Source organism: Apus apus, chromosome 13 (genome assembly GCF_020740795.1).
Source record: "Apus apus isolate bApuApu2 chromosome 13, bApuApu2.pri.cur, whole genome shotgun sequence".
Lineage (NCBI taxonomy): Eukaryota > Metazoa > Chordata > Aves > Apodiformes > Apodidae > Apus > Apus apus.
Window position 1 is genome coordinate 10516109 of NC_067294.1, and position 15747 is coordinate 10531855.

The window sequence follows — 15747 nt, forward strand, 5'->3', positions numbered from 1 at the left end:
CCATGAACCCTACAATCAGTCTGCGGGGAAAAAATTGATTTTAAAACCTACCTGGGAAGAGCAAATCAAGAACATGCGGTTCAGAGAGCATTTTGACCTTCAGGTATAGCATCCATGAAGAGGCTGAACTGTGTTTTCTTGTCAGAGTTATTTGGTCTAGCTTTAAAAGCAGTGATAGCTGCAGCTCAGAGAGATGGTGTAGGACAGTAGGGGTTCTGGGCAAGTAACCTACAAACAGCTAGAGTCCCATGTGCCACCAGCTGCAGCACCCCTGTCCCACAGCATGCCGGCAGGGTGGAGGAGCTGTCCTGATGGCCAGCAGAGTGAGGACCATCAGCAACTTGTGAGAAGAGACACGGAAGTCTATGAGATGGCTCTGAAAAGACCCTCATCACTACTCATGTTTCTGTCATCTCATGCTGGCCACAGACTTGAGGGAATGGAATCTTTACTCCCAACTGTCAATTTAGCATGGAGGCAGATGGTGGATTTGGTGGGGGGGACACAAGTTTTGCCCATTTTCACAGCCACAATGCCCATTCCCCACACTCCCACTTTGCAAGGCCATCCCCAGCCACTGCAGAGCTCTGTGCTGCCCTGCACCTTCATCAGCGACCTTCATGCTGGCCTCCCCCTTTCCTTTAATCCTGGATCTACTGTCACTGTTGGAAACCCACAAGAGACAGAATGAACACCACACTGTGACACTATGAAGGACATCTCACTGCCAAGCTTGAAGCAGCCCAGAGGGACACAGACAGTGCTTTGCTTGGGGAAGCTTTGTGCCCACCTCTCCTTCTCAGGGGTACACGAGACCTTTGGGCATTCCCCTGCTGATAAATCAATTTGCCTGTGCCACAAGGTCCCTACATATATGACATGGAAAACAGAAGGCGAATATATGAATGAACTCTCACAACACCTTGAATTGACCTGCTCCAGGGACCAGACCCTGGTCTCCTGCCTTCACCCTTCCAGCTCCTTTCTGTACTGTCCTGGCTGCAGCCCGTGGCTGCCATTTGCTGCCGGGCTGTCAGGCTGTTCCTCTCTATCTGGTATAAATCGTGTGTCAGACAGCCAGCTTGCTACATATAGAGGGTTATTTTATCCATGTCTTCCAGCGCAAACCCACTCCAGGCTTACAAATGCTGGCAGAGAGCCAAAGGACTGCACAAAATCAAGTGGAAGCGCTTAAGCATTGGCATCACTTCCCCAGCACCCTAACCTGCTGAAGTGACTCCATCACTCCTGGACTCTGGCAGCACTGGGCACTGTCTGCAGCCTGAAAGCTTATGAGCACCCAGCAAAAAGCAGAGGTTGGAGATAATTGAAGCTAACCCTGCTAAATGGCTCCTGTGTTTAATTAACAAGTCTGATGAGAGCTGTTGAGACAAGTGGAGCGTGGCTTTGCACACTGACCTGATGGCCTCCCAGGGAAGGCACGCAGGGAAGCCAGCTGTGGAGATGTACAACCTGGCTTGGGCTTTACTGTGCCTTGGTAATGGATGAAGGAAACTGCCAGACATTTGCTAAGGGAGCCCAAAGGAGGGGTTTGTGATTGACCTGGGAGTCCCATGTTTGGTCCACACCTCTGGTGGTGCAGCTGCAGGAGCAGCAGAGATCTGGCAGCAGCACCTCCTACAATGAGATTAGATGGTACAAGGTTACAGGTGCAACTGAGGGGAGTTTTGGAATAAACAAGTCATATCCTGCTGCCCTAACCAAAGGTTAAAATATTGTTGAGCCAAACAAAATAACTACATGGGAAAGCTCGCCACCTACTAAGAGTCAAGATCGCCTTGATCCATGTGCACTCTCCCTTCTCTCTGTCAAGATCAGCCAAGCAATTTAAAGCAAGAGGGAAAATGGATTCTAAAAAGCCAGCCATCGACTCAGATGCCTGGGTTTCCCCTTGTAAGCAGGCTCCAGCTGTTTGGGCACAGCTGGACCATCCCTGCAGTCTGTCAAAGAATGAAAATCACTGCCCCATCCTCAGCCCTGACTTGCAGAGGAAACACTACCTGCAGTCATTCTGACATGGAGAGTCCACTATTGCTGCTTGCTTATTAATTTAAGAATCAGGAGTGTGTGCCAGGTGTCTAAATGTTCCCAGTCCTCCTCTGTGTACAGGACAAATGCATCCATCTTCACGTCACAAGGACTGGTCAAAAATTATGTGCCTGCTACAACAAAGGGCAAATCCATGCAGCTGCAGAGCCGTGGTTACCCACCACATCACCAGAGCTGGGTTGCACTGATCCTTAGCCATCAACTGGGAAGAGTCTCCTACTGCTTTGATGGGAGTCTGGCTGGTTTTAGCCGTGTGGTGTGGATGACACGGGTAGCAGTCAGCCTGGCAGCAGGGAGAAGCAGCCCCGTGGAGGGGATGCTGAGCTCTCAAAGAGGGGGTGTCTGTCCTGGCCCCCGTATGCTGGTGGGGAGCCCTGGGGAACTCCTGATGGACGAAGCTGGAGCAGGAGACAAAATACCGAAGCACCGACGAGAAGCAGAGCCCTGGTGAAAAGTGTTCCTTAGCGAAGGACGAATGCGGGAAAAAGAGTGAACAACCGTCTCGGCACAAGGGACCAGCTCGGCTCGGGCGCTGCGCTTGTGCCGCCCGCGGCCGGCGCCGGAGCCAGGGCCGGTGCTTCGCTGTGCGAGCCCTCTAGTGAACGAGACACAGAAGAGCAAACATCGCCTCTGCATCCCTTGCAAGCCTGAAAATCTGCTCCAGGAGAGTCCCGGTGGGTTCCTGTGAGGGCAGGTGGGATGCCAGGGCGACCTGTCCCCGCCACCCAGCCCCATCCCATCTGCGAGAGGGGTAACAACCAGCCCCACCAGCGAGGCAGAGCCACCAGCCTGGAGTGGCTTGGCTCGAGCCCTGGGAAGTCTGGCATTTGGAGAATTAAACCAGGAGCCAGTGCAGCAGAAGAACATGCAACAGCATTTGCCTTAACAGGGTGCAGATGACTTTTGGCAATGTGCCCCCAGCAGCGCTCACCTCGGGGTCTCCTGCAGCCAGGGAGGGAGAGCAGATGCAGCCACAAGAGGAAGGCAGCCAGGCACAAGCCCCAACTCCATGACTGTCCCTGCCTGCCCAGCTTTTTCTTCCCCCAAGAGTTTCAGCGTACCCATCATAGCACAAATGCTCCAGAAGCCTTTGGGCAGCTTGGAGGAGCTCAGAGCCCAGCACAGAAGAGGTAATGAGGAGAGCTGAGAATGCCACAGCTGCAGCAGCACCACTCACTTGTCAGGACTGTCATGTCTATTTTTTAAAAATTACGAAAGATTGTTACTTTTGCTCTGTTTTCAGCACTGTGCCAGGGCAGAATGGTAGATAAGTTATTTTTGGAATGCACGGTACTTTCCACTTGCATTTATCAATGCAAGTATCCTCACTGTTGAAGCTGCCCCCAGGCACTGACAAGGACATGCAGATGAAGTTAAATACTCCCATGAGATGCTCTACTTCACCAGGATACGTTAAGTGAGGCCATTTTTGACCGGTGTGTCCCAGGAGACAGTGCAATCCTGGTACATGTTAACGATGGAGATGGCTAATTAAGTGTTCTCTGCTAGTTAATTTCTTGTTATCTCTTGGAGCAAGGAGACAGGCACCCTCATGCTTTGCTCTTGTCCTTCCCCCACTGCTGCCTATTTAAAACCCCAGCAGCAGCCACTTACAGTAACAACTCACCCTCCCTTTCAGCACCTCATGTCTGACCTCACAGCCTGCAATATTACCTAAGCAGGGTGGACTCTGGTAGCAAGGTCATTTCCAGCATGAAACCCAAGGTAGAAGTTGGCAGGCTCTGGAGCAACCTTCAAAAAAACGGGGGAAAACCACACGAGTTCTACCGCCTTGTGTCAAAACTGCCCTGGCACACCATGGGTGCTTGGCACAGGGCATCTGGGTGAAAGAAATAGTAAGTAAACCTGCAGGTTAAAATCTCCATGCACAAAACAAAGACCATGCAGGCCCTGTGGGTGGTTACAAAGGTGGTGGGAGCAGAGTAAGCAGAGGTCTCCAAATGCACTGACAGGGCAAGATGTGATCTGTATCTTCACCTCGTAAGGTATTCCCAGGATCCAAGTGCTCTTCAGGCAAGAGCTGAGTGGGAGAAGAGACAGCCATAGGACCTCCTTGTCCCAACAAAGCAAGGAAGCAAAGGCATTTATCTGAGATCTGTTAAAGCTAGGCAAGCTATTAAAAAAAAAAAAAAATAAAGGGAAGAAAAAGCTACGCAGAAGTGGTTCGCACTCTTGAGGACAGGCTGCAATACTTCCCCTTCACCAAGCAGGGTCACCCGAGCACTATTTTAACACTCAACAAAGCCATTGAGGGAAATGCTGCTTCACCAAGGTCTACCGGAGTTTCAGCTTCGTAGCAAAGCTGTTACTGCCGCTGAGCTGCAGAGCACCCAGCAGAAGTGTTTCTGAAGCAATCAGCTGTATTTTAAAGAACTGGAAGTTCAGCCTTGCAAGGTTCATATGCCAGAAGTGGCTCGAGGGGTTTCCTGTAAGTCAGCAAAACCCAGACTTAGAAGCAAAGCTGGTCTAAGGCCACAGCTGGTGATGAGGCAGGAAATCAGACACATGCCCAGGTTTCTCAGTCTGTTACTTTATTAGAAGGGTCTTTACATCATAGCGGTGGCCCCACTGAAGACAATTTACAAAATATTAAAAAAAACTTTTTATTCAAAGCCACATTGCAAAAAATGGCATCCCCTTTTCCCTGGAAAACAAGTTGGGTTTATTCATGGTTCCTTTGGAATAGCAAACAACAAAACATTGTCTTCTGAAAGGGGGGGAGGAAATAACCACCCTGTAAACATGACAATCAGAAGATGTGCTCCCCTGCCCTCTCCTGGGAGAGGGACATAGTACTAGAGCTCTGGCATACCCAGAGAGGGAACAGAGAATAGGGAGAGGGCAGGGGACAAAACTATTCCCACCCCCTGTTAGCAAAAGCAAAACTATGTCTCTAGCTCCAGGCTGCAGGTAAGCTAGTCTGGAGAAAGGGACAACCGGTTTACCATGGAGGCATCACATCAGCTCTTTAAAAGCCCCCAGGAGTAGTCTCCTTCCTCGTGGCTGCACAAGATCCAGACAGAACAGACACTCCCTGGGCCGGTGAATAGGGCAGAGGCAGCAATGCCCTTCAGCTGGAGGAGGTATGTTCTGAACAGTACTGCTACAGGACACCTTTCTGCCAGTCACATGTAACACATGAAGGACAGGCACCTGGTACTGATTTCTGTGGCAACAACCATTTCATAAATGTATGTCCAACCTGACTCCCATGGGACCAGGAACAAAACTCCTGAGGCTGCTGTAACACATTTCTAGTGCAATTAAAAGTCTCAAACCACCACATTGTCCTGGTTCAGAAACAACTCTTTGCATTCATTGATTTTTACACTAGCCCCCCACCTGGTGCTATCATCTGAAAGGCACAGGCAATACTTTTGGAGATGGGATGGGCAGTCCTCCTAGGAGGACAGGCCTATACTGAAAAGCTGCTATGCAGTCTGTTTGCAAAGGGTCCCAGCCCTTAGGTGTCCATCCAGGCCATGTTTATTAATAGAGACATTAATGGTGTGGATTCATAAGAAACCTGAAAGGGCCAAGTGGATGTAGTCTTGCTAGTTTGCAGGAAGCTTATAAGTATGTAGGTGTTAAAGACCTGGGGGTTGACTCCTTCAGCTAGGTACCTAGAAATGTAGCACATCACATACCACCTTTTCCTGTTTCTCTAAATCAATATGAGTCTTTAAAATAACAATTTTTTTTTTTAAACAGAAACATTTTTTCTTGCCTAAGCAAACAGTGCTGTTCAGAGATTAACTGAGAGAAAAACTGAAGTCCTACCTTACACCTTTTGGTTGTGTAAAGAAGAAGGTGCTGCCCAGTGAGGTCTCTGTCCCCCCACCCAGATGTGTGCTCTGAGTCCTACCTAGCAGCTCAGCCAAGCACTGCCTCGTGCAGGAGGAGGAAGGCAGCCCAGCCAAAATGCCCTGCCACAGAGCAGAAAGGACAGAGGGCTGGACCTGCAGCTGCTCTGCCACTCTGCAGTGTGACTCCAAGCTGAATGCCAGGAGAATAATTCAAGAAACATAATAACAATGATGATACACCAGTGGAGAAAGCAATGCTGAGAGTAATAAGCCACTGTGACCTGTCTTTGTATCTCCTTTTCCCTTGCATCCCTTGTTTCAAGACTCCTTTGTTCTTTCTAAATGATGCTTTGCAGCCCATAACCCTGACTGCAGAGTGTCCAGGCTGGCTGACCCACATGGCCAACACATATATTACATTTAAAAAAAAACACCTAAAGCACATGTGTGGATCATGAGAACTCTGGCAATAACACCCTTCTGCCCCTCACTTGTCCTGACAAATGCACACGACTGTGACCAATACCTCACTGTGTCACTGCAGGACTGAGCACCATTACCAACCTCCCCCTCTGCACATGCACATCCACTTCTTTAAGAGAGAAAACCCTGCAGCCAGCTGAACAGCTTAATTATGCCATAGTCCAGTCTCTCACAAGATAGTGTTGCTTAAGTGCCAGAGGGAATGTGGTGTGAGCAGCCACAGCAAACAAAGAAGCAGAAGCATCTTTGGAAGGACGCTCAGCTGGTCCCATTTCTGCATAGTCAGTATGGGGAAGAAGGGGAAAGAAAAGAAGACAATCCTCCCACCTCAAAGGCAAAAAAAAAAAATCCAAATTGCTATCACTGCTTTGAGCAGAAAGGGGCCACAGTAGATAGAAATAAATCTAGGGCAAGTGTTGGGGTGCCACAAGGCCAAGGTTAACATAAGGAAATGTCAAAGCTGCTCTGCCCCAGACTAGCCTGACAGGGGACTGGGAATAAGAGCAGCCACAGTGGAAAGAGAAGCTGAAAACCTGCGTGCAGAAGGCAGGAGCCATCACCTGTTCCTTCTGTTCAGAGCAGTTATTGTTTCAGTCTGAGGTGACAAGCCTGGTGAGCACCAGGCTCACGTGAAGGCAACACACCCAGCTAGCAGTGCAAGTACAATCACAGCAAGGGGCCTGCCTGAATTCCCAGGCTGGAGCTGTGCTGAGCCGGCCAGCTCCTGGAAAAGCCACCAAAACTTCCAGTCAGTGTCCCCCAGTGTAGGAGCCACGTTTATCCCAGACAGAGTGAAGGGACAGGAGGGTGATGCTGTGAGAAGAGGCTGCCAAGAGGTTTTCCAAGTCCAAGTGGCCCACCTGCAGCCCAGGAGGTCACAGCAAGTATCAGCTGGTGGCCTGCCAGCTGTGGGGTGTTACAAGTTCTCTGTGGAGCTGAAGGGAACAAACTTGGCATGTTTGGTTGGGGTTGCTGGGGTCTGTCCATCTGACTCCTCACTCAGCTTGAAGAACATCTCCTGCTCTCGCTTCTTCTGGTTCAGCTCATCCTCCAGGGCCTTAAGCAGAAGAGAACACACAGAAGATATGTATTTGAGATTGTACTGTACGTAGGGACACTGTCCCCTGCAACCAGCCAAGCAGGACAACCTGCTCACACTGAGGAGGCACTACCTTCTTCCGTGGCCTCAGCTTGTCCCGCCACTCCTTCATGTGCTGATTGTGGTTCTCATCCAGGGATTTGAGCTTCTGGGTTTCGTGCTCAATCAAGAGGTGGCACTTTTCATTCTAAACACAGACCACAAAACAGAGCACCCATTAAGCGGCTGGGACTGTAAAACCAGTGGTCAAACAGGACTTGCATCAGCCAGAAGCATTCAGAGCTCTGAGCTCCAGGGCACGTTTACACACAGCCACAAAAATCTCCCAAGGCAGATCAAGGGGACATCAGTTCTACTTCACTGACAGTCCTCTGCAGCCTTCTTACAACATGCTCCTTGCACTGCAGAAGAGTGCACAGGGAGTTCCAAGAGACTGAGCCACAAGGGATGGGTACCTGCAGCTGCTGGAGCTCATTCGTGTTGCTCTCGCATTGGGCCAGCATGTCCTTCATCTGCGTCTCGTGCTTCTGCTGCTGGTGCAGCCGCTCTGCTTTTTGCCTCTTCTCTTCCTGCTGAGCAAACTGGAAGAGAGAAAAGCAGGTGCCTGTGGAAGCAGAGTTGTTCTGATCTCTGAATCTCTATCTGAAGCTGGTTAAGAGACTGGCCAGCTTGCACTGTTGTACGGGAAAGACAGAAAAGCCCCATGGATGCTTCCCAACACTGGTCAGGATGGAAGCAGTGCTGAAAACCACACCTGATGTCACAAAAGCAAAAACCGCGGACTCCCTGAAGCGGTTTAGAAATCTGTGCACAGTTGCCTTTCCCTGTCTTCCCTTCTGCCTCCAGGCCAGTGAAGCACTTCACCCCCAAGCCTCAACCCTGGTGCCCTTTGCAGAACCTGACCTGTTTTATCTTCTCCCGCTGCTCGGCTGCGCTCCCACTGGAGTGGATGTGAAGGCTCTTCTTGTACATGGCCATGCGCGTCTTCCCTTCGCTCCGCTGGATTTTGGGCAGCCGGGCTTTCTCCTGCTGCTGCCGGATTTTCAGCTGCTCCAACATGCGCTGGTTGTATCGCTGCATTTGCTCCCTTTCCTGCAACGGCAGAGGGACAGGCATCAGAGGAGGAGGGGCACTTCAGGCCAACAAGAAAGTATTGAGGAGGCCAAATAAAGCCAGAGAACAGATCTGGGAGTTCACAGAGGTGGCTGGTGACAGACAGCTCCAAGGGAACAAGAGGTTGGGGCAGCAACTGAACATGCTGTGAAAGCAGAGGAGAAGGGGCTGGAAGGAAGCAGAAATGACTGTGAGATGTGCCAGTCTTCACTCTCTGCTCTGGGAAGCCACCATTTCACAAACTGGACAGATTTCCAGAAAAGTCTCCAGAATTCACAACTGCTTTTTGTACACTAAATGCACACCACACAGAATACACATTCTGAGCAAGTAGGCTGGTCCTTTTTCGCTGGTAATGACCAAGTCCTTTAACTCCTAATCCCTCCTCCCTTACAGCCTGGAAGGGAAACATCTCTTCTGTGGACACCCAGGCACCCTGCTGACCAGCACCAGTGTAGGAAGGTGCTAACTCCTCACCTTCTCATGTTTTCGGAGCAACTCATGCCTCTGGAGGAAATACTGGTCCTTTAGCTGCTGCTTAATAAGCTGGTGCTTCTCCTGTTGCTGATGCTCTTCAAGATCCCAGATGCATGCCTCCCGGTCTGAGGAAGGGACAAGGGTCAGGAGACAACCCACCTTGGCCCCCCAGAGCTTGGTCACATGAAGGGTCCCAAGCATGAGTGATCCCTACATGCAGGAGCAGTGCAGCAGATGTGGGAGGTGATCGTTCACCTCCTGTTTTCCAAGAGAAATTGGTTGCAAAACATATTGGATAATAATTTCTTACAATTACGAAGCCTAATTGGTTCATATTTGTAAAGCGCTTTGAAGATTAAAGCACTAAGTATTATTATTGTAAAACATTTAGATAGGATCTGGCAAGGCTGTTTTTTCTAAATCCTATCCTGCCAGCTTGCAACTCTGTCACAGCATCTGTTGCGTGGGAAGAGCCAGCGTTGGATAAACCCATCATTACAGCATTTGCTCTCCTCCTTTACACCCTTTGCTACCCACCTCTCATGAGCTGCTGCTTTTTGTTCAGGCACTCGCGTTCCTTGTCGCAGATCTCTTTTTTGTTCTGGGCAGTTATGTTCTTCATGGCTAGCTCCATGTCCTCCTTCTGCTTGGCCAAAAACTCCTGTTCCTGGAAGAAAACAACACCACCACCATGAGCCCTCCTTCTGCTGCAACTTGAAAAGCTTTTGATGGTGTTTTAGAAACTGCCAGTCCATCAAGGAGTAAGGATGCTTCTGTCTACTACACACTTTCCAATCTTGGAGTTGCAGCAATCCTCTCTCAGCCTTACCATGGTTTGTTTTTTCTGGGCAAAGTCATCCATCTTCACCTTCATGTTCCCTTTGCGCTGTTGCCGTGGCAGCTTCTCAACCTCGTTCTTGACCTTTGGGGAGGGAAATGAGAGTTATCAGCAGGTAACTTCAGGCCAACAACAGCCCCACCTAGTATTACTAGACAGCTGGGCCTCAGGAAACACCCAAATATACCAAAAGCAAGAGCTTCCTGCTAAAACACCAAGTGCTTCCCTCTCAAGGTCTGCTGTGGAGAAATGCTGAAGCTTTCCTGGAAGAAGCAGATGCAGGGAAGCAGCTTTCCTCCACCCTATCCCCATTTTTACCTCTTTCTTCATCTGCTTCAGCTGTTCCAGGAATTTGACATGGTCTCTCTCCTGCTCCAGGCGAATGCGCTTGGCCTCCTCCCGCCGGCGCAGCGAGTGGTCTTGTTCCATCTTCTCAATCTGCTGCTTCTGCTGCCGCTCCAGGTTTTCCAGTTCGGTGTCATAGAACTTCTTCTTGGCCTGTAAAGGAAGGGAACAGAGGTCAACCTCAGCCTCCTCTTTGCTTTGTTTCCTTCCAAAAGTTAAGAAAAACACACACACACACAAAAACCAACAAAGAGGGTGGGGGGTTGTCCTTGCCTAGGTTGAGCCTCTTTACTAAACACAGACATTCCCAAATAACACCTCATGAAGCACAGAGGGCAGAGCCAGCTCTAGCATTAGCACAAAACACTTTTGAACTTGTTCTGGCAAATATTAGCAGGCAGTGAAGCTCAAGTATAACAGTTCTTCCTCTGTTACAAGGATTTCCAGGTTTGTGGGCACTGCGCTCCAACAGCGTCCTTGTGTCCCATCCCTCCCTCCCTGCGAGCTGCAGGGATGGAGCACCCGGGTGTCAATGAGAGCAGGCTGCAAACTGCCCCAGGGAAAGGGCAAAGGAAGCAGGTCTGGGGCTTTTGCACATCACACAGCGTGGTGGATAAACCTCACAAACAAGAAGCAACTTGCTGACAGGGGAGTTCACAGATGTGCCACATCAAGTCTGTAGAAATACAGCAGAGCACCCGATGAGTGATGGCTCCCAGCCTGCTGCGAGGGCAGGGGGTTACCAGGAGCACATGCTAAAGAAAGAGGTATCTAAAAGATGGCTCATGAAAGCTTTAGAGGCACTGATGTACAAAATTATTTTACTTCAACAGAAGCTGCCCATGAATGGACTAAGTATGTAAGCCCAGTTTATCTTTATTCAATTTACACTCACAGACTTGCCAGATTTCCTGCTGCCACACACCAGGCATATTGCTTTCTTATTTAAAGTGTTTTTTTCTGTGAAACACAACAGCACTATAAACTGTTTCTTACAGAAGCTGTGAACAGACACACAAGAAAAGATCATTAAAGAGGGAAAGTCGAGAACGACCCTTCCCCTGCTACACCATGCTGGGCAGTGGCACTCAGTGCTTCCCAAGCTGCAGGCTGCACGGGCTTCACACCCACAAAAGCCTCTGTGCTTCACAAACATCCCATGCCTCACATCCTCAGTGGACCTGCTCCCTCTGGACACAAAAAACTGCCCCAAAACTGCTGCCACCCAGAGAGGACTGTCCTGCACGAGGGTCCACAGGGCACCTGCAGAGGGGAAGGCAAACCAGCCACCCCCACCAGCCTCCCCTTCCCTGCCCTCGTACCGTCATTTCTTGCTCAAAGCGCCTGAGCATCTGCTCCAGCTGCAGCTGGTGTTTGCTGTTGAGCTGGGCCTGGTTTCGGTGCTCCTCCTTCTGAAGGAGACGCAGCTCCCTCAGCTCCTGGCGCCTGTGGAGGGTTAAAATGGAGGTTGAGAGTGAGAAATACAGTCAGACAAGTTCAGAGCCACATGCCTGAGCAGAGATGGCAGAGACAATTAACAGGGAAAGCTGCACAGCCACCCTGTAGCACCCTGCCACTTGCTTTGAGCACAGGCAGGAGTTAAATGCCACCTGACTGATGTGCTCTCGGGCTCTGTGACACCAGAGCACTGCAAAGAAGCAGGATGCTAATTACAGTAACTGTGGGAAAGCCATTAGTTTTCACAGGTAAAGCTTGTTAGCATTCACAGCTTCCCAAACAAGCCCTGTCAAAGCTCCCAAGACGATCCTGCAGGCATGTCTCCCTCAGCCAGCACCCAAAATATCCATTCTGCCAGCTGGGCTAGTGCACACGGGTCTTCAAACACAGCTCAGGCCAAGCTGGCACTGCTCTGGCCTGGCCCTTGTGCTCTGCGTCCATTCTTACTCATGCCTGGGTGGCAGAAAGGGCAGTTCTCCCAAATTCTGACCTATCTACCATGATATAGCATCACTGTCCTCATCCAGCTTCACATCCAGTAAAAGGGAACCTCTGCTCAGATGGTTGCATTTGAGCCTGGTTGCCATGTTTGTGCCCAATCGGGCTGGAGACCACTGATGTGCCATGCAGAAGGACCAGCACCAGCAGCAGTTTCCCCACAAGGATCCCCACTGTGACCTCTGCTGCTGTGCACTAGCCTTACAATTGGAGTACAACCCTCTGGAGGCACTCCTGGGAAAGGCACTTCAGAATGATTTCTTCTTTCAAAACAAACTGAAGCCCCAGTAAATCAACTGGCACAGTATGATGTGCTCACTTCTGATTTTGCCTTCAAATCAATACATTGGCATGTTGCAAAAAAACCAGAAACAAGCCCCTCAAGTGCAAACCAAGATGTCAGGAGAGTTAATTGTGCTTGCTAGCCCCAAGGGAACAACCACTTCTCCCATAGAGGTGTTCAGGGACTTGATGCTTTCCACCCCAAGCCCTTCTATCTCTTCCCCCACCCTGCAGATGGAGCAGGAACTATTTAAAAATTAAAAAGGAGTTGCTTTTCAGGGATGCCACCACAGCTGAGAGTGAACCAGAAGAAAGCATCTGTGCCTGGAAATTTCCTGGATGCCAGTACAAACTCCTTGTGTTTCACTAGGGTTTTGTGCACTTCTCACACAAAAATGAGTAGCTAATGAACTTCTGCATAGATCTGATATGAGGGTCTAGGAATAAGGCTGCTGCAGGAACACATAGTGCTTGGGACAGACTACACTCCCATGGGGTCTTTCAGAGCAGCACAAAGGAGCCTAGAACAGGGCATCAAGCAAAACAATTTGTATTTTAATTATTTTAAGGGCCTTTTCATTTCAGTGATGCTACTGATAGCAAGTGAGCTACAAACAGCAGTTTCTCTTCCCGAGAATAGGTCATGGAGGTTTGAAAGCTCTAAGATCCACAAAGAAGTCACAAGGCAAAAGCAGGGAGGATACAGCCATGAATATTAAGTGCTGCTCAAGGAGTTTACAACTCCCTTGGCCTTTCTGTTAATGAAGTCTGAGGAGATAGGAGAACAAAAGGAAGAGGAGCATCTTGAGAAGATTTTTGTTCTTATTTCCATTGAGCCAATACATCTACAGCCCTGAAGTCACATTCAGCCACCATCAGAGGACAAAGCCAACCACAGAACAAGATTCCTTTGTCATACGCTTGCTGCATCTTATCCTAGAGACACATCCCTCATTTCCCTGCATACAAACAGAGCTCAGCTTCTGTGGTACAGCAAACCATCTGCCAGCCAAGGAAAGGATAAAAGAAGTGATGGCCAGTGTGGACAGTTGTCCTGTCCATGTGGGACCAAGACAGAAAATGAGAGGACTTCAGGTTGCTCCTGGATTTGCTTGTGGAGAAGAAAACCCTCCCTCCATTCCAGTGACCCACTTGCCTGAGAAATCTCATCTCTTCATCCTTCTTCTCATCCTCGCTGATGATCTTTGAGGTGGTGACACTCACTTCTACTCCATCCACCACAAACTTGCGGGTGCGTTTCAGTGTTTTCTTGTGCATCCGGGAATCCTGAGTTCAGTAGAGGAGGAAAGGAAGATGCTTTGGAGCAGCTCCCCAGCTTGTTGCACAGGGCACTACAGCTGGAAGCCTCAGGGCAATGCTGATGCCATTGTTAATAAAGATAATAAGCAAGGAAACCACATTGAGCAAGTCACCAGCAGATTTGGAGCTGCCATTCAAGCCAGGCAGCCTTGCTGCCAGGCTGCAGAACAGTGTGATTTCCACCCTGCAGAAACCTGACCTGGAGGAGAGACAACCCACCATCTGAAGACCATTTCTCACCATGCCCAACTAAAACAAATCCTGACAGGGGCATACTAGGGCCCCTCTGAATTGCAGCACCAAGGAATCCACGCAATGGGAAGCTTGCAATGGCTCCTTTTAAGGCTCCTGGGTCATCTGACCCACAGGTGCCCCCCACATCCCTGCAGGAGCAAGGCAGGCAAGGCCCCCACACCAGGCTGCAACTGCAGATGGAGCCACAGGGAAACAAGCCAGCTTTGCCCAAAAACTCAGAGCTCGTGTCCCTGTGGCCCTTACTACAACACTTCACTAATCACAACCAGCTCTGAGCCTCTCACAGTCACCTCCACAAAGCACAGCCCAGCCTCACTTTCATTAGCATAGGTAGGGTTAAGTGCCAGAGGACCCGTGTCCTCTCCCAGCAGTGCCACAGCAGGCCAGCATCTGCCTGCAGGGTCAGCAGCCCAAGCCTGGCTGAAGGACTGAAGCCAGGGACTCAGCTTCTTTAACAGGAAGGAAAAAAACAAGAACAAAAAAAAAAGGATATGAATGACTTGAACCTGAAGCCCTTCAGGACAAGCACAGTGGTGGAATGAGAAAAGGCTTCCTGAAGTCCTCTTCCTCTTACAGTGATGACCATTACAGGTACAGAAGATGGCAGAAGAGCTTCACATGAGCCTGCAAGGCCCACAGCAAGCCCCTGGAGAGTTTGCTGCAATGGAGGAGCCAGAGAAACTCCAAGGACATGCAACTTGCCCACTGTGTAACAATGCACCACTACAGCAGTGGTTCAACCAACTCAGATAAACAGATGCAAAAATGTTTGCATGAGACCAGCTTAGGTCATGAAGGCTCCTACTGCCCCAAACTGAATTAAAACAGCTGGCTAAAACTCCTGCATTTTACAAATAAGAAAATGCCAACATCCAGCTGTCTGTGCCAGCCCCAGAGCCCATTAACACTGTGAACTAATTGTTTGAGCCCAGCAAAGTTTGCTTTACTTGTTCAAAACCCTATTCACCTCCTTCTACCTATTTCTAACTGTTTTCGTTGCCAGCTGCAGCCTCCCAAACTCACCTGTAGATTTCTTAGCCCTAATCTTTCCAAAAAAAAGAAGAGAGACCTGGATACTTTTTGCCAAAGCTGGGTTTTGGTGTGTTGTTTGTTGTGGTCTTTTTTGCACTAACCTACAAGCAACTGAAAAAAGAGCTTGGTAATAAAAGAGCCACCTTAACTTTGCAGTTTATCCTGTGATAAAATGCATGGAATAGTTAATGTTTACAACCAGAAATGGCTTAACTCTTTGCTGCCCCTTCTTTTGCTGCAATCTGCCTGGCACCCTGTGCTCTGCAGCAGCAGAAGCAAGGGCAGAGCAGGGGAGTTTAAAACTCCTGAAGCTAAGGCTGGGCAAGGAGCCTGGTACAGAGGGAACAGCCCAGCTTGGTGCTCCCCCCATGCACTCACAGCTCGTAGTGCAGAGCAGAGGCTTCAGCACAGCCTTTCCCAGGGCCCTCCAGCAGCATCACTCCTGGAGAACAGCTCTGCTTGAACACCTCATTCAGAGAGATGCCATTTAGTTTGTTCTGAGCATTATCTCTGGCTGGGGAAATTCAAGCTGCGATCTAACATGACCTTCTCTTTGAGACTTACTCCCTGTAAAACTCAAAAACCTCCTTTCCCCTTCTAAGGGACAAAATGGGGAGAGCCATGACACATGTGGCATGGCATTCATCTTT

The 15747-nt window shown here is 49.6% G+C and overlaps 1 protein-coding gene across 2 annotated transcripts in view; it reads right to left on the reverse strand.

Moving 5' to 3' along the window:
- Positions 1 to 4605: 4605 nt before the first annotated feature.
- Positions 4606 to 15747, reverse strand: part of STK10 (serine/threonine kinase 10) — a 49563-nt gene continuing 38421 nt past the window's right edge. For both annotated transcript variants that reach the window (XM_051631635.1, XM_051631636.1), the window contains 10 exons: positions 13647 to 13777; positions 11575 to 11698; positions 10226 to 10405; positions 9899 to 9991; positions 9607 to 9736; positions 9070 to 9194; positions 8383 to 8571; positions 7935 to 8060; positions 7553 to 7666; positions 4606 to 7437 (listed from right to left, as the gene is read on the reverse strand). In XM_051631635.1, the coding sequence (XP_051487595.1) occupies positions 7297 to 7437; positions 7553 to 7666; positions 7935 to 8060; positions 8383 to 8571; positions 9070 to 9194; positions 9607 to 9736; positions 9899 to 9991; positions 10226 to 10405; positions 11575 to 11698; positions 13647 to 13777 (1353 nt within the window). In that variant the 3' untranslated portion in view covers positions 4606 to 7296. The remainder of the gene's footprint in view (positions 7438 to 7552; positions 7667 to 7934; positions 8061 to 8382; positions 8572 to 9069; positions 9195 to 9606; positions 9737 to 9898; positions 9992 to 10225; positions 10406 to 11574; positions 11699 to 13646; positions 13778 to 15747) is intronic.